This window comes from Hevea brasiliensis, chromosome 4, assembly GCF_030052815.1.
Source record: "Hevea brasiliensis isolate MT/VB/25A 57/8 chromosome 4, ASM3005281v1, whole genome shotgun sequence".
Taxonomy (NCBI): Eukaryota; Viridiplantae; Streptophyta; class Magnoliopsida; order Malpighiales; family Euphorbiaceae; genus Hevea; species Hevea brasiliensis.
Window position 1 is genome coordinate 81,502,088 of NC_079496.1, and position 27,042 is coordinate 81,529,129.

General features: G+C 38.0%; 1 protein-coding gene across 5 annotated transcripts in view; it reads left to right on the plus strand.

Moving 5' to 3' along the window:
- The window catches only part of LOC110653494 (uncharacterized), a 91,235-nt gene that overhangs the window by 20,935 nt on the left and 43,258 nt on the right, over window positions 1-27,042 (plus strand). For 4 of the 5 annotated variants that reach the window (XM_021809170.2, XM_021809167.2, XM_058145720.1 and 1 more), the window contains one exon: window positions 7,771-7,872. The exons of the other annotated variant lie outside the window; for it this stretch is intronic. In XM_021809170.2, the coding sequence (XP_021664862.2) occupies window positions 7,771-7,872 (102 nt within the window). The remainder of the gene's footprint in view (window positions 1-7,770; window positions 7,873-27,042) is intronic. 5 annotated transcript variants of the gene reach the window in all.

Here is a 27,042-nt window from a genome sequence, read left to right on the forward strand (position 1 = left end):
ATGAGAATTTTGGGGAATAATTGCTTGATTATCCCCTTAAGCTATGGGGTGTGTATACGTACACATTTTTGGTCATCCTAAAAGGAAAATATACAAAATGGCCCTAATCAAGGAATCCCTTAATGACAAGGATTCAGTCTCTTAATTTACATCAATATATATGCACATTCCTATTCCAACACAAATGACAATATAAAATATAATTTATTATTTTTGGTCACACACACACACACACACACACACACACACACACATATTGTCATTAGGACCTTCTATTTTGACCAAATTTATCAAACAATTATGTTTAATTTGGGCAAATTAGCAATTGTTATATGCATTGTGAAAGGACATGTAAAAGAGAAAAAAAAGTCAATTATATGCTTTTGCACATTATTGCATGTGTGCACACGCAATTGCTAATTTTTCATATTGAATTAAATTGTAGTCTTGGCCATGGTTTGGTTTGGAACTGAAATCATATTAGAACCGACTCGATCATGTCAAACTTGAGTCCAAAATCGATAAATGTTTCATCGGCTCCAAATCATACCAAAATTGTCTACAACCCTCTTGGTCTTGGTCACCTCCCTTGTATGAACCGACTTGAGATCAACAGTCCAATCCTAGTTGAACTAAAAAAATAAAAGGAAGAGGAAAATTTGAATTATGTTTTTAATAGTCATATGACCGTTGCCTCTACTAATAGTGATCATTTTGACCATTGTCCTCTTAGAATTTTGAATTCAAGGATGGAGGTGAATAATTGGATCGGAGGTTAGAATCAATACTCATCTGAACTCAACTAAGCCTTTATTCTAAAAATTTATTGTGGTCGGCTATATGGATTCTCTTTCTCCACTCTAAACGATTTTGGGTAAATCCTCGGAAATGTGTAAAGGCTTAGTTGGTCTTATGACCATTGCCCAAGTAAGCCTAAACGATTTTTGGTTAAATTCTCGGAAATGTATTAGAATCAATAAAGTATGAAATTTAGGCTTACTTGGGCTTGGACCAACTGTTGCTAAAAGGTTAGAACTAATCAATTGGTTGGTCTTTCACCCTTGTCTACCCTTTACACTTAATGTTTTTATTAGATGTGAGATTCTTAACGCTGTCTATCAAGTGGCAACCGGGATTGAACATCTGATTGGCATTTGAAAATTGAAATTTGAAATCCTCCCCTTGAAACCAAACGAAATTGCGTCTCGCTGGGACTGAACATCCATACAAACTTGCAACTGGAATGCAGCAGTGACACCATGAAATTTAAATGAAATTGGGCCTGACTTGCTCTGATACCATCTTAGAATTCTAAATTGAAGGGTGGATGGGAAGAACTAGATTGGAGGCTAGAATCAAAGAAGTATAAAATTTGGGCTTAGTTGGACTTGGATTGATCATTGCTAAAATGTTAGAATTAACTAATTAGTTGGTCTTTCACCCTTATATTCCCTGTACACGTGGTGTTTTTATTACATGTGGGATTCCTCACACCCTCCTAATATAGGCTATTTTTTTTTTTATTTGCTTTTCAATTTTTTAATAGAAAAGACCCAAATACCCTTCCCAACAACTATATGAGGACTACTTTGAGGAGCAATTTGTGAAGATAAAATTTTTGTCAACCTACAAATACCCTACCATGCCTCCTTTTTGCTCCGCAACAATCTTTTCAATCTCTCAAATTCTCTTTACTGCTTCTTTATGTTTTAATTTCTAATACTGCGATGGCAATTACATGAATTGTTAATGTTGGAATCACGTTATTTATGTGTATATAGCTACTTTGTAGTGCTGTATTATTGAATTATAAGGATTTTTATTCTTTCCTATTTATGTTAGTCTTCCATTTTCGATGGAATTCCCTTTTCTTGAGTATTTAGGATTCCTTCTTTAGGTGACATCTTTTGTATATAAATACAACCTATGTATACAGATTGAATATACTCAACTTAACTAAGCTTTTATCCCAAAAATTTGGGGTCGGCTATATGGATTATCTTTTTCCACTCTAAACGATTTTGGGTTAAATCCTCGAAAATGTGTAATGCTTTTAGGATATGTTGTACTACTCTCCTCCAAGTCAGTTTAGGTCTACCCCTTCTTTTCTTTCTATGCTCTCCCCTTCTTTTCTTTTTATGCTCTACCCTAATGTGCTCTACTTGTCTAATTGGAGCCTCCGTATGCCTACGCTTCACATGACCAAATCACCTTAATCTCCCTTCTGTCAACTTATTCTCAATTGGTACCACTTCTACCTTTTCTCTAATACTCTCATTACGGACTTTATTAGTCTAGTATGGCCATTCATCCACCTTAACATTCTCATCTCCGCAACTCTTATCTTAGACACAAATAGTTTTTCTCCCAAAAATAATTATTTCAACATGGTGTTAAAGTTGTGCTATTCATTATTGGCATGAGTTTACTCTCAAATAGAGTTAGGGTTGCTAGGGTTAAGCTTTTAGGCATAACTCAGAGGGAGTTAACCTACACTGCCAGTCCTAGAAGGAAGAGAGGTGCCAACCCGCCTCTCCTTGGAATTTTTCTATCATCCGGTGTCGCACGTGATCACACGCGCCATTTCAAGCTTTGCTGCTGATCCCATGCTCGGGTGCATTGAGCTACTTTTGAGTTTTTTTGGGCAGATCCTTCTTCCAGCAATCTTCCCATAGTGTTGCACCTCTGTCCACTTGATCTTCCCATCTGGTTTGCATTTTTTGGTTCTTGGACTTTTTTTGGTTTTTTCTGCAATCTGCTATTGCACTTTTTCTTTACAAGTGTTTTTTTGTCCCTTGCCACCTTGTTGGTTTGATATTAAAAATTGCTAAAGGAGAAAGGGAAATTTCAAAGACTAAGATGAGTATTATGATTGACAATCCTTCTTTACAAATCAGTCCCATAAAGCTTGATGGTACTGATTATCTTGCATAGTCAAGATCTTATTTGTCTTTTATTTAGGCTAAAGGACTACAAGAACGTGTAATTGGAGATAAAACAAAACTGGAAGCTGAGAATACCACTTATAGTTAATGTGAATCGGAGAATTTCCTTGTGATGTCTTGGCTTTTTAATTTGATGCAATCTCATTTAGCTCGTGGATATTTACTGTTGAACTATGCAATAGTTATTTGGAATGCAGTTTCTCAAACTTTCTTTCAGATGGGCAATGATGTATAGATTTATGAGTTTCGAAACTAGGTTCATAGTACGAAATAAGGTGAATTGACCATTGCTCTGTACTTTACCGAATTGAGTGGTTTATGGCAAGAATTGGACTACTATTAGGATTTTTAGGCCATGTGTACTGCTGATGCTTTCAAGTTCCAAAGAAACTGATTGAAAAGGAGAGGATTTATGACTTTCTTGTTGGGTTGAACATAGAGTATGATTAGATCCGGATCTAAGTGCTTGGTAAGGATCTGATGCCTTGCTTAAGGCAAACCTATTCTTATGTACAATAGGAAGAGAGTTGTAGAAGTGCCATGATCCATTATAAATCTACTGACAAGGCTGGGTTAGTAGCTGCTTCTGCTCGAAAATAGTCACATAACTCCAATAATAGTCCATCAGACAAGGATCATTTACACTGTGACTATTGTAGAAAATCCATGCATATAAAGGAGTATTGCTGGAAACTACATGGTCGTGCAAATAAAGGATGGGGTGGTAAACATATGGGATCAACAAGACCTCAAGTAGATATATCTGAGACCGTGGATTGTTCTGAAGAAACAAATACCATTGGGATCCTCTCCAATGAAGAAGTGTAGTCTCTAAGGGATTTGTTGTCACAGCTGGAATCTTAAACTACTGCAGTTGCCTCTTCTAATTTTGTTAAATCAGGTAATGCTCTTTTGGCCAATTTTGAAAAATCTTTTTGGGTTATAGATTCTGGAGCAGACCAGTACATGACAGGCTCTTCAAATAAGTGTACAACCTATTTCCCATGTTTACGAAAAGAAAAAGTTCGCATAGCGAATAGATCCTTAGCTAATATTCAGTTGAATGCACTCCTATTATAAACATAACTTCAGTTTTACATGTACTTAGCTTTTCTATTAACCTTTTATTTGTTAGTTTTATTACCCAAGCTCTTAAATGTAAAATTGAATTTTTTCCTATCCGTTGCATATTTTAGAAATTGAACATAGGGAGAACGATTGGCAGTAGTAGAGTACAAGATGACTTGTATCTACTGGATGACATTAACAGTCTCTTCAATCCTAAAACAAACCAAGCTTTGTTAGGACATTTTACGAGTGCTAATCAAGAGATCATTCAGTGACATCGGAGATTAAGACATTCTTATTTTTCTACTTTAGAGATTTTATATCCTATTTTGGTTATAGACAATGCAAATTAGATTTACTAGTTTGTATGCTTGTGAACTTGCCAAACACACAAGATATTTTGATCCTTAAAGAAATAATAGAACTTTGATTCCTTTAATGACTATTCACTCTGATGTATGGGGATCTCACTCAAATAGTCTCTTTATCTGGTTATAGATGATTTTTATCTTCATTGATTGTTGCACTAGGATAACTTAGATTTATTTGATGAGAGCAAAAAGTTAAGCATTTTCTTGTTTTCAACAGTTTCACAAAATGATTTGTTAAGATATGTATCATAAAAAATTAGGATATGTGTATTTGTAGTGATTGTGTGAATATATTTAGGTGGTAGAATCATGGCTATAATTATGTATTTAATTGGGATTGTAATTCCTATTTAGCTGTCCTATACAGATTATAAATTGACACCATTGGCTTGAGTGAATAATCAAGCTCTTCATTCATTCTCAATATTCTTCTTCTGTTCTGTTTTTCACATGGTATCAGAGCCCTCGGTGGGTCTGATTTGAAATTTGAAACAAAATCCTCACAAGGAGGAACTTTCCCTCTTTTTCCAGCCATTTTCTGGGAGTCCGTGGCTGTCACAGCCTAGCTTAGTGGATTACCCAACCCAAGATTGGCCTCTCCACTTACCGTCTGTGAAAAACTCCGGCACACGCACTATCATGCGTCGCCAGCCCGCTGTGGCGTGCCGGCGCGTGAACCCTCTTTGGCGACCGTCTCTTGCCGGCGCTTCTTGCAGTTGACCTGCCGCCCTCAGGCGACCTCAGCTACGCTGGTCCCGTCACCTGTTTCTCACTTTTTTGTCACTGCCTCTTCATACAGTAGGCTTTTCTGACGTATTTTTGAGCAACATTTTAGTGTGCTTCTCTTGCCAACATGTCTGAGATTGAGGAGTTCTCCAATACATCCTCCAACACAGGTTCTGAGATTTTCAAACCCATATTTTCTTCCATTGGTAATTTACCAGCTATTACTATTATTAAGTTAGTAAGAAGTCAAAATTATATGTCTTGGGTTGCATCAGTGGAATTATGGTTTATGAGGCAGGGGTATGATGACCACTTGGTTAAAAATGCCATAGATATAGCTTTAATAAATAGAGCTAATTGGACTAAGATTGATGCTCAATTATGTAGTCTCTTGTGGTATTGTCTAGACCCAAAACTACTTAATATTTTTCAGTCTTGTAAAACCTGTTGCAAAGTCTGGACTAAGGCGAAAACCTTATATACAAATGATGTGCAACTTATTTATAAGGTAGTATCAGATATGGTTCATCTGCAGCAAAATCAACAAGATATGTCTAGTTTTTTGGGACAGGTAGAATCACTGAAAGATGAATTTAATTCTATCATGCCATGTGCTGATAATGTTTCTGAGTAACAACGGGACAGGTTCTTCATGGTTTTGGCATTGATTGGGCTAAAACTTGACCTTGATTCTGTTAGAGACCAGATATTAACTAGTCCGGTTGTTCCCACTTTAGAGGATGTGTCAGCTGGTTTTGGCATTGATTGGGCTAAAACTTGGCCTTGATTCTGTTAGAGACCAGATATTAACTAGTCCAATTGTTCCTACTTTAGAGGATGTGTTTGCTAGGCTTTTATGCATCTCACTCAATAAGAATAATTTCTTCGGAATTGAATCTTTAGTTTTAAATGCATAAAGTGGAAACCAACCGAGACAAGGTACTTATCAGAGAGGCAAGGGTAAAAGGCTCTATTGCACTTATTGTGATAAGAGTAATCACACTCGAGATACTTGTTGGGCCCTTTATGGTAAACCACCACGCCCCATTTTGTCAAATAATGTGGGCTGATCAACTGCTTATATGGCTCAATCCGGTGAAAATGGTATTCTTCCATTACCTAATGGAAAGGATTAGGTGTCAGATTCTATCCTATTAACTGGAGTTGATTACAAAGAGAATTTGCAATATTAAACACCCAAACAACAATCTTCTAGCAGTGCTCATTCTGGTAATTCCTTTACTTGTCTAACACAGTCTTCGCTCACTGGTCCATGAATCCTAGACTCTGGTACTTCTTATCATATATCTGGTAACAAAAGTCTTTTCTTATCTTTAGTTTCTCCTCCGGTTTTGTTTAAAGTTACTTTGGCTAATGGTTCACAAACTTTAGTTAAGGGTATAGGAGAAGTCAAAATCATTCCATCTATTCCTTTAACTACAGTTTTGTTCACTCTAGAATGCCCATATAATTTAATCTCCATTAGTAAATTGACTAAAAATCTCAATTATTTTGTCACCTTTACAGCTAACTCTGTTGTTGTGCAGGACTGGAGTACGGGGAAGATGATTGGAGTAGGACGTGAGTCACAAGGGATGTATCATCTTTCTATTTCAAATTCTCCAGTTGTTCTTGCCTCTACCACTTACACTGATCTTCTTCACAATCGTCTGGGTCATCCGAGTTTTGCCAAATTGCAAAAATTAGTTCCTAGTCTTTCTAGTTTATCTTCTTTTGAATGTGAGTCATGTCAACTTGGGAAACAAAGTCGTGTTTCCTTTCCCAAGCGAGTCAATAATAGGGCTAAGTCCATATTTGACATTGTCCATTCAGACATTTGGGGTCGAAGTCGTGTCGGTACAACTTTGGGATTTCATTGTTTTATTACTTTTGTTGATGATTATTCTCGTTGCACTTGGTTATTTTTAATGAAGACTCGTTCTGAATTATTCTCTATATTTCAAAATTTCTCTATTGAAATACGTAATCAATTTGGTGTTTCTATTAAAATACTTCATAGTGACAATGCAAAAGAATATTTGTCTACTCCCTTTACTTATTTGTTATCTTCTTGGGGTATTACTCACCAAGCTTCATGAACTTATACTCCTCAACAAAATGGGGTTGCAGAATGAAGGAATCGTCATCTAGTTGAGACTGCCCGCACTTTACTCATTCACCATAATGTTCCTCTTTGTTTTTGGGGAGATGCTATTCTTACTGCTTGTTACTTAATTAACCAAATGCCTTTTTCTGTTTTGTAGAATCAGAGTCCTAATTCCATTTTGTTTTCCAACCAAGATGTCCATCAGTTGTCCCTGCGTATATTTGGTTGTATTTGTTTGTTCACAATCACACTCCTGGCAAGGACAAACTTCAGCCCAAATCAATAAAATGTGTCTTTTTGGGATATTCTAGGCTTCAAAAAGGTTATAAATGCTACAATCCACTTACAAATAAATACGTTGTGTCAACTGATGTAACATTCTTTGAAATATCTTCCTATTTTTCCTCCAACACCGCATCCAAGGTTTTTATTTTCATCGTCTTACCAGTTCCTACTCTTCCTCCACCATTAGTTAGTCCACCACCTCTACACGTCTACTCACGTTGTCCTCATCCTTCCACCAACACCATTGATGCTCCTTTGCTTGATACAGGTGCAACACCGGCTCTTGATGACTCTCGCCCTCCCTCATCTTCACCTATTCCGGTCTCGCCTTCAACAGACGATACTACTCCTCCCATTGCCATTTGAAAAGGTATTTGTTCGTCTCCAAATCCTCATCTTATTTATAATTTTGTGAGTTATTATCATTTGTCTCCTTCCTACTATGCTTTTGTCACCACTTTGTCTAATGTCTCTATACCTAAGACTGTTAGAGAAGCTTTGGAACATCCAGGATGGTGTAATGCAATGGTTGAAGAGATGATTGCTCTGCATAACAATGACACTTGGGATTTGGAGTCACTATCGAGGGGCAAATCTATTGTTGGCTGTCGATGGGTTTATATAGTCAAGGTGGGGCCTGATGGCCAGATTTATAGACTTAAAGCTTGCCTTGTTACAAAGGGCTATACTCAGATCTTTGGCCTTGATTACAGTGATACCTTCTCTCCTGTGGCTAAGATTACCTCAGTTCGCCTTCTTATTTTCTTAGCTGCCATCCATCACTGGCCACTTCATCAACTGGATATCAAAAATGCCTTTTTACATAGAGAGCTAGCTGAGGAAGCTTATGTGGAGCAACCACTAGGGTTTGTTGCTCAGGGGGAGTCTGGTTTGGTGTGTCGCCTACGGCGTTCTTTATATGGCTTGAAACAATCTCCAATAGCATGGTTTGGACCATTCAGTACTGTAGTCCAACAATTTGGAATGTCTCGGAGTGAAGCTGATTATTCAGTATTTTTCCACCATAATGGCCATGATAAGTGCATTTATCTCGTTGTTTATGTTGATGACATTGTTATTACTGGAAATGATCATGTTGGGATCTCAAAACTCAAACAACACTTGTTCAGTCATTTTCAGACTAAGGATCCTGGGATGCTAAAGTATTTCTTGGGGATTGAAGTGGCACAATCCAAGATAGATATCGCTATTTCTCAGAGGAAATATGCTTTGGATATACTGACAGAGACGGGCATGTTAGACTGTAGACACGCAGATACTCCTATGGATCCAAATGTCAAACTTGTTCCTGGACAGGGAGAGCCATTGGAAGATCCTGGTAGATGCCGGAGATTAGTTGGAAAACTCAATTATCTCACAATCACATGCCTAGACATCTCATTTGCTGTAAGTGTGGTCAGTCAGTTCCTTCAAGCACCATGTAGTAGTCATTGGGATGCAGTTATTCGGATACTCAGATATATTAAAGGAGCTTCAGGACAAGGCCTATTATATGAAGACAGGGGTCATTCACAGATTATTGGTTACTCAGATGCAGATTGGGCAGGTTCTCCTTCAGACAGACGGTCTACTTCTGGATATTGCATTATGATTGGAGGTGATTTGATATCTTGGAAAAGTAAAGAAGCAAGATGTGGTTGCTAGGTTAAGTGTAGAAGCAGAATATCGAGCTGTGGCTTTGGCAACTTGTGAACTTATATGGTTGTGAAGAGAATATTTTCTTTTTATTTTCTTGAATGAGATACAAGGTATTTATATACAAAGAATCCTATAATTAAGTATTCTAATTGGGAAGAGATTCCAATAATTATGCTACCTAATTAATAAAGAATATTATGTACATAATTATAGAATTGACTTTCTATAACACTTCCCCTCAAGTTGGAGCATAGGTATTAATTATGTCCAACTTGTTACAAATATAGTCAACCCGAGCCCTATTCAAAGCTTTGTGAAGATATCTTCTAATTGCTCTTCGGTTTTGACATGTCCTGTTGAGATCTTCTGTTGAATCTTTTCTCGAAGGAAATGACAATCAATTTCAATATGCTTAGTACGCTCATGAAACACTGGATTTGAGGCGATATGAAGAGCGGCTTGATTGTCACACCATAGTTTGACAGGAGATGAGGTCTCAAGATCCACTTCTTCCAATAACTGATGTGTCCACATAACTTCACACACAGCTTGGGCAATAGCTCGATATTCTAATTCAATACTCGAATGAGAAACTACAGTCTGTTTCTTGCTTTTCCAAGATACTAAGTTTCCTCCAACAAAGATACAATATCCTGTAATGGATCTTCTATCAGTCTTTGAACCTGCCCAATCTGCATCTGAAAAGCACTCAATATTTAAGTGCCCATGATTGTTATATAAGAGATCACTACATGAAGCACCCTTCAAGTAACATAAAATTTGCCCCAAAGTTTTCTAATGGGTAACAGTTGGAGAGGACATAAATTGACTTACAATACTAACTGAATATGCAATATCTGGATGAGTTACTGTGAGATAATTAAGTTTGCCAACTAATCTTCTATACATCTCAGGGTCCTCAAATAGTTCACCATCTCCTGCTGTGAGCTGAAGATTGGGAGTTATTGGTGCACTACATGGTTTGGCACCTAATTTACTTGTTTCCGCCAATAAATCAAGGACATACTTCCTCTGAGATAAGAAGATGCCTTTCTCACACCTTGAAACTTCAATGCCTAAAATCTTTTGTTTGAAACTGAGTCTGAAGGAATAACTTGAGTGAAGAAATGCCTGCAGAGTCATTTCTAATGATGGCAATATCATCAACATATACTATAAGTAGGATTAGTCCAGCTTTAGAATGTCTAAAAAACACTGAATGATTAGATTTGCTCTTTTGCATATCAAACTGATGAACTTCCTCACTGAACCTGCCAAACCAAGCTCGAGGACTCTGTTTCAAGCCATAAAGGGATTTTCGAAGTCTACAAACTTTGGCTAACTCCCCCTGAGCAACAAATCCTGGTGGTTGCTCCATATAAACTTCCTCCTGGAGATAACCATGAAGGAAAGCATTTTTGATATCCAATTGATGTAAAGGCCAATCATATCTAGCTGCCAAGGAAACGAATAAGCAAACAGAAGCTAATTTAGCAACAGGTGAAAAAGTGTCAGAGTAGTCAGTCCCATAAGTCTGAGCATATCCTTTAGCTGTAAGGCGAGCCTTGAGACGAGCCACATTACCATTGGGGTTTATTTTCACTGTAAAAACCCATTTACATCCAATAGCTTTCTTATCTGGAGGCAGATGCATCAATTCCCAAGTACCATTAGTATCTAAAGTCACCATTTCCTCTTCCATTGCGGCACGTCAGCCAGAATGGGACAATGCCTCAGCAATAGTTTTAGGAATGGAAATAGTGTCTAGAGAACTAACAAAACAACGAGATGTCGGAGACAATTGATCATAACATACGAAGGAAGAGATAGGATAAGTACATTGATGCTTACCTTTGCGAAGAGCAATGGGAAGATCTAAGTCAGACTGAGGAGCAGTGGATGAAACTGGATCTTCTGACGAAGAAGCTGATGGAGGATCTTAGTCAAGAGTCTCCAGGAATAAACATGAACAACAGGTGGGCGATGAGGTCGAGCAGGTGCTGGTGCAGGAGGATTCTGAGGACTTGGCTGAGGACTTGACACTGGATGGACATAATAGACTAAGAGATCATCTTCCTCCTCTTGACTCTCATAACTAGGAGAGGGAGGAAAGAATGGAGTAGATTCAAAAAAGGTAACATCAGCAGACACAATATAATGATTAAGGGTTGGAGAAAAACATTTGTACTGTTTTTGAAGTCAAGAATAGCCAAGGAAGAGACACTTAAGAGACTTGGGATCCAGTTTAGTAACCTGTGGACGAACATCTCTCACAAAACAAGTACTACCAAAGATATGAGGTTCAATAGGAAACAAAAATTTAGAAGGAAACAAAATGGTATAAGGAATTTCACCATTAAGCACAGATGATGGCATACGTTTAATCAGGAAACAAGCTGTAGAAACTGCATCATCCCAAAATTGTTAAGGGACCTTCATTTGAAAAAGGAGTGCCCGTGCTACCTCAAGAAGATGTCTATTTTTTCTTTCAGCAACTCCATTATGGAATGGAGTATCAACACAAGATGTTTGATGAAGAATGCCCTTTTGTGACATATAGGCTTGAAAATTGCCAGAAATATATTCCTTAGCATTATCACTTCTCAATATACTCACAGAAGTATTAAATTGAGTTTGAATCTCAGCACAAAAGGCACAAAAAATAGAAAACAATTCTGAACGATTCTTCATTAAAAACAACCAAGTAACACGGGAATAATCATCAACAAATGTAACAAAATACTTGAAATCAGTTTTAGAAGTAATAAAACAAGGGCCCCAAATATCATAATGAACTAACTCAAAAGGGGATGAAGCCCGTTTATTGACTCTAGGTGTAGAAGGTAAACGATGGTGCTTAGCAAACTGACATGACTCACACTCTAAGACAGACAAAGACTGAAATTGAGGATATAATTTCTTCAAGGTAGACAAGGAGGGTGGCCCAAACGACAATGAATTTTGAGCGGAGTTAAGGTGTTGGAGCAAGTAAAAGATCGCGGTACATATTTATTCAGGATGTAGAGACCATCGGACTTATATCCTCTACCAATAATCTGCTTCGTCGTAAGATCATAAAACAAACAATAATAAGGAAAAAAGGAAACCGAACAATGTGAGGCACGAGTAAGTTTACTAACTGAAAGTAAATTAAATGAAAATTTAGGTAGACATAAAACAGATGATAAAGAAATAGATGATGTTGGGTTTGCAGTACCAGAACTCATGACACAAGAAGTAGAACCATCAGCTAAAGTAACTTTAGAGGAGATAGGATGAGATTGAAAAGATGATAAAAGACTAGAATTACCTGTCATATGATCTGTAGCACCAGAATCAATGACCTATTTGGATGAGGAAGATACAAGGCATGTAGTGGATTTACCTGACTCAGCAATGGCAATGACAGGGGAATTAGAGGCTTTTAGAGATGCTTGATATTGGGAAAATTGTGCATATTCCTCTGCAGATATTAAGACAGTTTTCTCAGATGAGGGTGCAACTGTAGACTCATCTATTGCCATGTTTGCAATCTGAGACCGCTAATTCTTCCTCTGAAGCTTTAGACAATTGTATTTTGTATGATCAGGCTCATGACAATAATAACAAATAACTCCTTTTGAGTCCAGATTAGAATTGGTTTCCCCATTACGTTGATTACTTCTATTGCTTAATTTCCTCCTTTATTTCTCTGTTGTCCATTCATATTTCGACTAACAAGAGCACCACTAGTAGTTTGTGGAAGTTGGGTACTTTCTGTACGAAGGACAAGTGTGAATGTATCATGTAGAGAGGAAATTTCAGAGCTAGATAAGATTTGAGATTTAGCAGTCTCATATTCTGAAGGAAGACCTGCAAGAAAACTCATAACAGCTATTTGCTCTCGTTAAGGCTGCTGTGCTTTCACATTAGGGTTAAAAGGCAACAAGACATTAAGTTCTCATATATTCTCTTATATTCCATAAAATAAGCCGTGAGAGACTTATCCTGCTTCTCAGTGATTAATTAAACTAATTACCTCACTATGAATCGAATTCCGAAGTTGCAAATACAACCTAGCATCTTCCCTAAGCCAAGCTTGCTTTGTATCATCAGTGGGTGGATCTTTAGTCAGATGATTATCCTTGTCAATACTTCGTAAATAAACCTTGACGATCATACTCCACTCTAGGTAATTTGAACCATTAAGTTTATGTTCCGTGATTTTAGTCATCATTGGAATCACGTCAGAAATAATAGCCTTATTGTCCGCCATTAGATGAAATTAATAAAATTCTAACACAGATTAATAACCAACTCTGTCCCAATCTTCAAACAAACTTAATAAAACTTAGAAACAACAGAATTTTGTGAAAATAGAACCTGAAATTGCTCAACAGTGAACTGCCCGAAGGAGAGAAATATTTGAGATCCAAAAGAAATGCCCCAAACTGAAAAACAAATCACGGAACTAGAATCACAAAGTTGAGGTGACCTTGGGACAAGAAGCGCGACTGTCGGACGTCACCGGAGGAGGGCACACGAGTGTTCACATGCCGGCGGGTGGAATAGGGATTAGAACTTAAGAATGGCGCATGAAGGCTACGCGCTTCAAGTCCAGTCAACGGACTTCCAAGGGTGACCGATCGGCACCTGGGCCTTCTCTTAAGATGGGTGGTGAAACACTGTGATAACTCTATTGAGTTCTCCTAGAAGACAACACTTGTCGGAGGAGAAGAACCAGAGAAAAAAAAAAAAATATATATATATATATATTTCAAAAAAATTTCAGGCTAGGGAACCTAGGCTCTGATACCATGAAGAAAATATTTTCTTTTTATTTTCTTGAATGAGATACAAGGTATTTATATACAAAGAACCCTATAATTAAGTATTCTAATTGGGAGGAGATCCCAATAATTATGCTAACTAATTAATAAAGAATATTATGTACATAATTATAGAATTGACTTTCTATAACAGGTTGAAACAACTTCTCCAAGAGTTGAAATATGGGGAACTTAAACAAATGTAGTTGATCTGTGACAATCAAGCTGCACTTCACATTGCCTCTAATCCAATGTTTCATGAGAGAACGAAACATATAGAGGTGGACTGTCATTTCAATAGACAAAATATTGAATTTGGGTGTTTTGCCACTAGCTTTGTTAGCTCAAATGACCTATTAGCAAATATCCTGACAAAGTCTCTTAGAGGCTCTCAGATTGAATATATTTGTAACAAGCTTGGAGCATATGATTTGTACGCTCCAGCTTGAGGGGGAGTGTTAAGATATGTACCATAAAAAGCTAGGATATGTGTATCTGTAGTAATTGTGTGAATATATTTAAGTGCTAGAATCATGGCTATAATTACGTATTTAATTAGGATTGTAATTCCTATTTAGCTGTCTTGTACAGATTATAAATTGACACCATTGACTTGAGGGAATAATCAAGCTCTTCTATAATTCTCAATATTCTTCTTCTGTTCTGTTTTTCACGGATTTGTACGCAATTTTGATGCTTAGGTGAAAATTCTAAGAATTGATAGTGGTACAGAATGCATGAATGGAATGTTTCAGTGTTACATTGGTTTACATGGGATTTGACATCAGATTAGCTGTGTTAACACTGGTGCACAAAATATGATGTCTGAGAGGAAAAATAGACATTTACTTGAAGTAGCTCGGTCTCTTATGCTCACTATGAATCTTCCTACATTATTGAGGGGATGCTGTTCTTTATTCAACATATCTTATAAATCGAATGCCTCTTCACACCCTGAACTTTAAGAGTCCTTTAGAAGCTCTTCAGGGTAAGAATTCTTATATAGTTCCTTCAAAAGCCTTTGGTTGTGTTTGTTTTGTTCATAAGTCTCATGTTGGGAAATTAGAACCTAGCATTCTGAAATGTGTATCTGGGGGTTATTTTGGAACTCAAAAAGGGCATAAGTGTTATCATTCTCCTTTAAGGAAATATTTTATGAGCATGGATGTCACATTTAGGGAATATGACCCTGATTTCCAGTCACCTCTTCAAGAAAATCTCATCAATTCTAATAGAGAGATTTATTGAGGTTATCTACCGGTGATCATTTGAGCTCACAATACATCTTGACTCGATCTTTTGGCTGATAAAATGACAATTTACCTCTATATGCTTTGTCCTTTCGTGAAAAATTGGGTTTAGTCGGAATGCAATGCTGCTTGATTGTCATAAATCAACTTCATTTGTTTGATGTCACTACTTCTCAACTCTTGAAGAAGTTGTTTTAGCTAGACTAGTTTACAAGTTGCTAAGGCCATGGCTTGGTATTAAGCTTCTACACTTGATCTAGCCACTGCATCTTACTTTTTGCATTTTCAAGATATTAGATTTCCTCCAATTGGTACACAAAACCCCTATGTGGATCATCTATTTGAAGGAGAACTTGCCTGCATCAAAATATCCAACAATTGTGTGTTCCCTATCTTCATAACAGGCCTTATCCTAGTGCTCTGTTATGACTAAGCAGTTAGTGAATGATATAAATAGTTCTTTGCATTATAATTGATAGGCATTCATCAAATCAATAATGCAACAATTATTTCCTCTCTCTTTCTCTCTTCTTCTAATTCTGGTGTTATGGTGTTATGAGATTCTGCTATGTAACAAATTGGTATTAGAGCTGTTAGATCACTAGGCAACGTTTATGGCAGATTACTCTTCCCAAATGCTGAGTTTCTTCTGTTCTTCTCTATTCCTCTCTTCTTCGCTCTAATTCACCTTTTTCTTCTCTAAGATCTCTGCCTTCTTCTTCTTCTTCTTCTTCTTCTTCTTTTTCTTCTTTCTTTCTCTAATTCTTCTCCCTTTTTCCCACGAGAATTCTTCCCTTCCTGTTAGGTTTTTGCTGGGAATTCGTATTTTCTTCAATTTCTTGAAATCTTCTTTCTTCCTCAAAATTTCTGCTTTCCAAGAATCGTATCTCTGTTCTTGATTTTCTTTGTTTCTTGAAGTTCTTGAAAGTCTAGATTATACTGAAACTCTATTCTTGAAGTTCTTGGGTTTCACTGCATTATTGTCGCAATAAAGACTAGGTCTATGGAGCTTGTGGTGGTTATTTTCGATTTGGTTAGGGTTGCTGGGATGGAAGAAAGAAGTAGGGTTATGTAGGAGAATGTGGATGAAAAATTTAATTCAATAGAGGAAAGATTTAATGTGCTGGAAGGGAAATTGGATCGATTTTCTGCTGATAGCAATGCATTAATGGAGGATTTGAGATCTTTCATGATAACATTTGCAAAAGAGATTGGGAAGGAGGTCTGTACTGTGGATAAAATGGATTGAGCCTTTGTTGATAACTATGCATTGAGAGAGGATTTGAGATCTTTAGAGGATTGTAAAGGAAAAAGGAAAGGAGTTCTCCATTGAAGATATTGGAATTGGGGGAGCTGAAAGTACAAGTTTGCTATCAGTTCCAAAGGATTTGCCTAATGCACAAATGAAGTATCAAAGCAGTATTGATAATATTGCTACTGTTGAAGAACTTTTGGGTGCAGAATCCAAAACCCTTGGAGCTGATGAGACATGATAGATCACCAAGGAAAATTTCAGCAAAAGATAGAGGAAGAAATAGAGGAATTTCTTGAGGATGATTGTGGAATGTTTTCTCAAATCCAAGAAGCAATTGACATTGATTCTAGGATTAAAGATGTTCAGGAACAGATTTTGAATCAAGAAATTCATAATCTCTTGAGCATTGTGTTGTGAAGGAAGTCCAAAATTTCTATCATGGCCTTCAGTATATGTTAAACAACCAGAATGAGGTTCTTGTTGTTGGAGTTCAAGAAATGGAGTGGGATGCTATTGATTTGCCTTTTTTAGTTCATGAAAAATTGCTCGTCACAGGAAAACTTTGCTGGAAAAGGCCATTTCTTAGTTCAATGGGGATGAATTGATCTTACCAATTCAAAAGGACCATGATTATAAGTTCTGTTCTTGTGTATTCCTAATTTCCATGGAGGATAAATGGGAGAAATCAAGAAGGTTGAAGAAGAAATTAATCTTGAAGGGGGCTGCATTCGTAATTCTTAAAGAAGATAAATTTGAAATGTAATAAATTTGAAATGTAAGTTAAGGCATTTTTCATTGATTTTAATTGAGTATATACATAGGTATTTATATACAAAATTGTCCTACACTAATTGGAAATTCTACATATTAGGAATTCTACACTAATTAGGAAACCTATATTAATAGGAATCCTTATAAGAGGAGGTAACCTTACCATATAGGACTCTATCAAGATGATATTTATAACACTTCCCCTCAAGTTGGAGCATAGATATTAATCATGCTCAAATTGTTACAAATGTAGTCAACTCAAGTTCCACTCAGAGCTTTTGTAAAAATATCTCCTAACTGCTCTCCAATTTTGACATGTCCTGTTGAGATGATCTTTTGTTGAATTTTTTCACAAAATAAAGTAGCAATCGATTTTAATATGTTTAGTCTGTTCATGAAACATAGGATTAGATGCAATATGGAGTGTAGCTTGATTATCACACCATAGTCGTGCAGGTAGAGAGATCGTAAGGCTAATCTCATCTAATAACTGAAGTATCCTCATTATCTCATGCACTGATTGGGTCATAGCTTTATACTTGGATTCAACACTAGATTGAGGAACTAAACTCTGCATTTTACTTCTCCATGATATCAAATTTCCTCCAACAAAGACACAATATCCGGTAGTTGATCTTCTATCAGTTTTAGATCTTGCCCAGTCTGCATCTGAAAAATACTCTATATTCAAATGCCCATGATTACTATATAATATGCCTTGCTTTGGAGCTCTCTTCAAATAACACAAGATTTGTCCTAAAGCTTTTCAATGAGCAACAGTTGGGGAAGACATAAATCGACTCAACACATTGACTGAGTATGCAATGTTAGGACGAGTTACTGTAAGGTAATTTAATTTACCTACTAGCCTCTTATACTTTTCTGGATTTTCAAACAACTTACCATCCTCTGCTACAAGTTACAAATTTGGGGCCATTGGTGCATTGTCGGGCTTAGCACCTAATTTTCCAGCTTCTGCCAAAAGATCAAGGGTATATTTTCGCTGAGACAGGAAGATGCCCTTGTTACTTCTCATAACTTCAATACCCAATAAATACTTTAGTAGGCCCAAGTCTTTTGTCTGAAACTGCGTCTGAAGAAAGTTTTTAATGGATGAAATATTTGCAGAGTCGCTTCCAGTGATAACAATATCATCCACATATATTACCAGTAAAATTAGGCCAGCATTAGATTATCTATAGAATACTGAATGATCACACTTACTCTTTTGCATACCATACTCCTATACTGCTTCACTAAATCTCCCAAACTAAGCTCGAGGATTTTGTTTCAAGCCATAAAGAGACTTCCGAAGTCTGCAGACTTTACCCAACTCTCTCTGAGCAACAAACCCAGGTGGTTACTCTATATACACCTCCTCCTGAAGGTCATCATGAAGAAAAGCATTCTTCATATCTAACTGGTACAAAGGCCAATCATATGTAGTTGCTAGAGAGATAAATAGCCGAACAGAAGCCAATTTAGGTACAGGAGAAAAAATGTCAGAGTAATTAACCCCATATGTCTGAGCATATCCTTTGACAACAAGGCGGGCTTTTAATTTAGCTACAGAACAATCATGATTTACTTTCACTGTAAACACCCATTTGCAACCAATAGCTTTCTTCCTAGTGGGCAAAGGCACCAGTTTCCGTGTACCATTAGTATCTAAAGCTTTCATTTTCTTTTTCATAGCAGCACACCAGCCAGGATGAGTTAATGCCTCAACAACAGTTTTAGGAATAGAGATAGTCTAAATGGCTAATAAAGCATTGAGAAGAAGAAGATAAATGATCATAAGAAATCAAAGAGGAAATAGGGTAGGTGCATGTAGGTTTACCTTTACGAAGAGCAATAGGAAGATCTAAGTCAGATTTAGGATGAGTGGTGGGAATAGGATCTTCAGACAAAGAAGTTGGTTGAGGGTCTGGGTCAATATTCTCCTTTCTCTTAGAATAAACATAAATAGTAGGAGCTCTAACTGTTGTTAGTGCATAAGGCACATGAGACTGGGGAGATTGAGGAGAGATGGACGTTGGTTGAATAGTGTATATTAATTGATCATCCTCCTTCGCCTGATCTCCATACACAGAAGTTTGTGGGAAAAATAGAGTAGACTCAAAAAATGTAACATCTGCATATACAACATGACAATTAAGAGTTGGAGAAAAACACTTGTACCCCTTTTGGAACTGAGAGTACCCAAGAAAGATACACTTAAGAGATTTTGGATCTAATTTGGTTACTTGTGTTCAGACATAATGCACAAAACAAATACAGCTTAAAATATGAGATTCAATAGGAAACAAAGAGTTAAGAGGAAAATAAAATAATATAGGGAATGTCTCCATCAATAACAGAAGATGGTATACGATTGATCAAAAAACATGCCGTAGAAATTGTATCAGCCCAAAATTGTTTAGGGACTTTCATTTGGAAAAGAAGAGCTCGAGTTGTCTCAAGAAGATGCTGATTTTTTCTTTCAGTAACACCATTTTGAAATGGTGTATCCACATATGAGGATTGATGAAGAATGCCATTTTGTGTCGTATAAGACTGAAAGCTTTATGAAAACTACTCTTTAACATTATCACTCCTCAACATACATATAGACATTAAACTGGGTTTTCATTTCAGTATAGAAAGCACAAAAAATAGAAAATAATTCAAAACGATTTTCCATAAAATATAACCAAGTAACACGAGAGTAATCATTAATAAAAGTGATAAATTATCTAAAACCAATTTTAGAAGTAATAAAATAAGGACCACAAATATCAGAATGAACTAACTCAGAAGGGGACAAAGCTCGTTTATTGACTCTAGGTATAGAAGGTAAACGATGGTGCTTAGCAAACTAACATAACTCACACTCTAAGACTAACAAAGATTGAAATTGAGGACATAACTTCTTCAAGGTAGCTAGAGAGGGATGGCTCAAATGACAATGAATTTCGAGAGGAGTTAAGGTGCTGGAGCAAGTAAGAGATCACGGTACATGTTTATCCAGGATGTATAGATCACCATACTTATATTTTCTACCAATAATCTGCTTCGTAGTAAGATCCTGAAACAAACAATAATTAGGAAAAAAAGAAATTGAACAATGCAAGGCACGAGTAAGTTTACTAATTGAAAGCAAATTAAAAGAAAATTTAGGTAGACATAAAACAGATGACAAAAAAATAGATAATGTTGGGTTTACAGTACCAGAACCCATGACACAAAAAGTAGAACCATCAGCTAAAGTAACAGTGGAGGAGGTGGGATGAGACCGAAAAGAAGATAAAAGACTAGAATTGCTTGTCATATGATCTATAGCACCAGAATCAATGACTCATTTTGATGAGGAAAACACAAGGCATGTAGTGGATTTACTTGACTCAACAATAACAGTGACGGGAATTGGAGGGCTTTAGAGATGCTTAATATTGGGAAAATTGTGCATATTTCTCTGCAGATATTAAGACAGTTTTCTTAGAGGATGGAGAAACTGTAGACTCATCTATTGTCATGTTTGCCATCTGAGACCACTGATTCTTCCTTTGAAGTTTTAGACAATTGTATTTTGTATGACCAGGATTATGGCAGTAATAACAAATGACTCTCTGAGTCCAGATTATAACTGGTTTTCCCATTACGCTGATTACTTCTATTGCTCGAATTTCCTCTATTTCTTGATTGTCCATTCGTATTCCGACTAATAAGAGCACCACTAGTAGTTTGTGGAAGTTGGGTACTTTTTGTACGGAGGACACGCGTGAATGTATCGTGCAGAGAGGAAATTTCAGCGCTAGATAGGATTTGAGATTTAATAGTCTCATATTCTGAAGGAAGACCTGCAAGAAAACTTATAACAACCATCTGCTCATGTTGAGCCTGTTGGACTTTCACATCAGGGTTAAAAGGCAAAAGAACATTAAGCTTTTCATATACCCTCTTAAACTCCATAAAATAAGCCGTAAGAGACTTATCCTGTTTCTCAGTATGATAGAATGCTTTGCACACATCATAAATACAAAAAATATTTCCTTTACCAGAATACGGAAAATCTAAGTAATCTATCAATTCCTTAACAAATTCACAGTGATTAATTAAACTGATTACCTAACTATGAATTGAATTCCGAAGTTGCAAAAGCAACCAGGCATCCTCCCTGAGCCAAGCTTACCTTGTATCATCAGTGGGTGGATCATTAATCAGCTGATCATCCTTATCAATACTTCGTAAATAGACCTTAACAGTCTTACTCAACTCTAAGTAATTTGAACCATTACGTTTGTGTTCCGTAATTTTTGTCATCATTGAAATCACATCAGAAACAATGACTTTATTATCCGCCATTTGAATGAAATTAATAAATTCACAAAATCAAATACCCACAATCACTAAAACTCGATATCATTGCCCAACCTTTAGCAAGGAAAATCAACTCAACAAATACCTAGAGAGTTATAGAAACAGAACCTGAAGTTGTTCACTGTTCGAAGAAGCAGTGATTCAAAACTCTAGAGCACCTTGAAGGATACCCCAAACCAAACAACAAACTCCTTGGCTAAATTGAGGATGTTAGGTCAACGCGGGGAGAGAGGGCGGAGAGGCAAAAGCCAGTAGATGCGGTGCCACGTGTCACGGGGGTAGATTTTTCGCATCCAAAAACCTCCCAAACCCGTGCGGCACTTGTTCCTCCAACAAGTCAGCCTCCTCAAAAGTCCCACGGATCTCTCGGCTACCAATCTTACACCAAGATACACGGCAACCAATCCACAGACAACAATGTCCAAGCCAAGGAACCTCAAGGTAACAATTCTTGCACAAGCTACCCAAAGAACCTCACGGCTAAAAAGTCCACACCCACAATGGAATTACAATGGCCAACCGTTACCCCGGCAACCAAGCAACCAATCTCACGCACAAGTCACAAGGATGTCCACGGCAATGACCCAATATAAACCTCCCCAAGGTTCACAGCAACTTGCAAGAATCCCCAAATACCAAGTGTTCCTAGGAAGCTTAAGGCCACTAAGTCACCAAAGATCACAATGAACCTCACGTCCACAAAGTTGGCAATCCCAACAACCCAAGTGTCCCACGGCAACAAGGTTACACCCCAAACACAATAATAGCCGAAACACTCAACAACAAGCAACAATGGTGCTAACGGCAACACTTTCAACTAACAAGGGTCTTGTAGAAAGAGATGATTCTCGTTGATTTCAATTAATCTGTACATGGGTATTTATATACAATTGATTCCTATAATTGTGTTATACTAATTAGGAAGAAATCCTAAATAAGAAATCCTAAATAGGAATACAGAATACATAATATACACAGAAATAATATAATGATTGACTTTCCATAACACTCCCCCTCAAGTTGGAGCATAGATGTTAATCATGCCCAACTTGTTACAAATGTAGTCAATCCTAGCTCCATTCAGAGCTTTTGTGAAAATATCTCCTAACTGCTCTCCAGTTTTGATATGTCCTGTTGAGATGATCTGTTGTTGAATCTTTTCACGAACAAAGTGACAATCAATCTCATTATGTTTGGTCCGCTCATGAAATACCGGATTAGAAGCAATATGGAGAGTAGCTTGATTATCACACCACAATTTCGCAGGCAGGGGGATCTTAAAACCTGTCTCATCTAGTAATTGAAATATCCACATTACCTCACATACTGATTGTGCCATGGCTCTGTATTCGGATTCAGCACTAGATCGAGAAACTACACTCTGCTTCTTGCTTTTCCAAGACACCAAATTTCCTCCAACAAAAACGCAATATCCAGTAGTTGACCTCCTATCAACCTTAGATCCAGCCCAGTCGGCATCTGAAAAACATTCAACATTCAAATGCCCATGATTACCATATAACAAACCTCTTCCTGGAGCTCCCTTCAGATAGCACAAGATTTGTCCCAAGGCTTCCCAATGAGCAACAGTTGGGGAAGACATAAACTGACTTACCACACTAATGGCATAAGCAATGTCAGGACGAGTGTGATAAAGGTAGTTCAATTTTCCTACCAATCTCTGTATCTCTCTGGATCTTCAAACAACTCACTATCCCACACTTGATTTGTAAATTTGGAGTCATTGGTGCACTACAAGGCTTAGCACCTAATTTTCCTGTCTCTGTCAATAGATCGAGGACATATTTTCTTTGAGACAAGAAAATACCCTTCTTACTTCTCATAACTTCAATACCCAAAAAATACTTTAATAATCCCAACTTTGGTCTGAAACTGGGTTTGGAGGAAGGTTTTAAGAGATGAAATACCTGCAGAGTCACTCCCAGTGATGATAATGTCATCCACATAGACTAGCAGGAGAATTAGACTAGCCTCAGATTGCTTATAAAATACTGAGTGATCACACTTACTCTTTTGCATACCAAATTCCTGTACTGCTTCACTGAATCTCCCAAACCAGGCCCTAGGACTTTGTTTCAAGCCATAAAGAGACTTCCGAAGTCTACAAACTTTACCCAACTCCCCCTGAGCAACAAACCCAGGTGGTTGCTCCATATACACCTCCTCCTGAAGATCACCATGAAGGAAAACATTCTTGATATCCAATTGGTACAGGGGCCAATCATATGTAGCTGCTAAAGAGATAAACAAGCGAACAGAAGTAAGTTTAGCTACAGGAGAAAAAGTGTCAGAGTAATCAACCCCATATGTCTATTACCCTGTTGTCCATTTGGATTACGGCTAATAAGAGCACTACTGGCAGGCTGTGAAGATTGGGTACTCTCTGTACGAAGGACCCGTGTGAATGTTTCATGCAAAGAGGAAATCTTAGAACTGGAAAGAATCTGAGATTTAGCAGTCTCATATTCTGAAGGAAGGCCTGCAAGAAAACTCATAACACCATTGCTCCGTTGGGCTCTTTGAACTTTCACATCGAACTAAAAGGCAACAATACATTAAGTTCCTCATATACGTTTAAAATCCATAAAATAAGCCGTGAGAGACTTATTCTCTTTCTCGACAGGTAGAATGCCTTACAAACATCATAAATACGGAGATATTCCTTTACGAGAATCTGAGAAAATCTAAGTAATCCATCAATTCCTTGACAAATTCACAGTGATTAATTAAACTAATTACCTCACTGTGAATCGAGTTCCGAAACTGCAAAAACAATCGAGCATCCTCCCTTAGCCAAATTTGTTGTGTATCATCTATAGGTGGATCTTTAGTAAGGTGATCATCCTTATCAATGCTACGCAAATAGACCCTATGATCTTACTCCACTCTGTAATTCGAACCATTAAGTTTGTGTTCCGTGATCTTAGTCATCATCGGAATCACATCAGAAATAACATTCTTATTGTCTGCCATTTGTTGAGACAAAGAAAACTAACCGAAACGCTAATCCAAAGTGCTGACAGCAACAAAATAATCCAAAATCACAAATCAAGCAAATACCGAAATAGGATCTGAGAGCCAAACCTCAGAAGTCCTTTAATGGTGTACTGGATCAGGCAACAGCACACAGTGGTGGAATGAGGGGATTGAGGCGACGTTGGCAATGTTGATTGGAGTCGAAACGGCCGGTCGGCGGCCAAGGTCTCTCCTGAGCTGGGTGGTGAGAACAAATAGTCACGCTAGATGACTTGCTCTGATACCATGTAGAAAGAGATGATTCTCGTTGATTTCAATTAATCTGTACATGGGTATTTATATACAATTGATTCCTATAATTGTGTTATACTAATTAGGAAGAAATCCTAAATAGGAATACAGAATACATAATATACACAGAAATAATATAATGATTGACTTTCCATAACAGGTCTCAATGGCCGAAACTCAACACCAACCCAAGCAAGAGTCATACGGCAACCAAGTTTACACCAAACTTATCAATGGCCGAATCCACAATCACAAGCAACAACAATGATACTCACGGCAACCACAAACTACCACAAGTAACCTCACGCAAGCAACACTCAATCAACTCAAGCAAGAAGTTACAATAAACCAAAAGTAACTAACCTCATGGCAAGGACACACAAGGCAGCAAGCAATCCCAATAGTGCACATCAACAAGTAAGCCACGCCTCAATACCATGCGCTTCAAGCAACCAATAATGGAATCCTACGCAAGGCAACCAAGGTCACACGACAACAAGTCCCACAATGCGCATGACCAAGCCACAAAGAAAACCATTCAACAACCCATACGCAAGGCATACACAAACCATACAAACAATGCGCATCAACAAGCCAAAGAAAGGTAGAAGAGCAAGAGTAACCAAAGTAGAAACTACTTCTCTTATTCCTTTACAAATAACTATACATTTGCCAAAGGAAAACAAAGAACTCTCAAAGCTCTCAAAGTGTGCTCCCGCTCACTCAATCTCACGCACTCTCTATCTCTACACAAATGAGAGAACAAACCCCTTATATTTACATGCCGGCTGCCCACTCATGATGGCCATTGTGTGGCCCAATTTAAAACACTATAAATTGTACACATAAAATAATATGGGAAGGACAACAAGGGCTGGCTGCGTTTGACACCTCAAACAGCCGTGGCATTTCAAATGGCCAAAGGAGGGAAACTTTGGCGCCTCACCATTGGCCCCAAGTGGTGGCCACTCCTTGCGCCCCACATGGGCTGTTCATCATTCACGCTGCATGTTGGGCTTCCAACTCACGCTGCATGGATTCAAGATGGCCATGCACGTAGGCCATCCATCCGCTTGCCTCTTCATGAACAAGCCACCTAGCGCTTCATGCAACCAATCACTTGTCAAGGCCATGTGGGCTGCACCATGTTAATTTCCCCACGTAAATTCTTCATGGCCCATGCATGCTTCACTTACCAATTCACGTTGCATTTTACCATAGTGCGCCACTTACTTGGCTTCACGCTACATGGCATGTTCTCTCACATTGCATGGATTTCATTTTGGTTCCTCACGCCACCTTGCATGTTTCTTGGCTCCATTTAGGCATGGCACATGGCCATTAATTCCACATGTCCCGTGGATGGTTGACTTGGGCCATCAATTGTGCGCCCCATTATCTTACCCCATGTGCCGCCCATTAGTGGCTCACCATGCACAAACATATTAGGCTTCACGTGGAACTCCACTACCACAATTACCATGCATGTTCCTCACGTAAGCCATGCCCATGCAACATGCACATGCATGTGATTTCCCACTCACACTTCACATGCTATCCACTAATGCACCTCATGCCATTTAGTCCGCCACTCCAATTGCCCATGCAATTCATGTAGCTTTCCCATGCACCAGGACAATTCTCATGTGGACCATGCCATGCAAGCTCACGTCCATTTGAAGGAACCCCATGCACAAGTCTCACGTGAAATTCCCCCATGCAAAATACCATGCAGCTCATGTCCCAACTTCCCACAATAATTCGGCCATGCACACAATTCCGGCTTCACTCGGGCAGCTTCCAGCACAAAATTCATTGGACTTCTCGGGGCAACAAAAATGGGGTGACACTCTCCCCCACTCAACTCGGCAACGCCCCCGTTGCCTCAAGTCGACGGCTCCTCAATGGCTCTTCACGCTGCCTCCACCTAGGCAGTGAACCTCGCCTCTTGCCCCTCGAGCCCGTGGCATTTCCCGACTGGCCAATCTTCCTCAGTCGATCGGCTTGCTTTCCATCCAGCAAACTCAGCCCATTTGCCACCAAACCGGCTAATTGACATACCCAGTCCGTCAATTGCCATGAATGAGCTCCTCGGTTGAAACTCCCTCGGAATTTCCCTTGTCGCCTAGGACCTTTCTCTTGTCCATGCG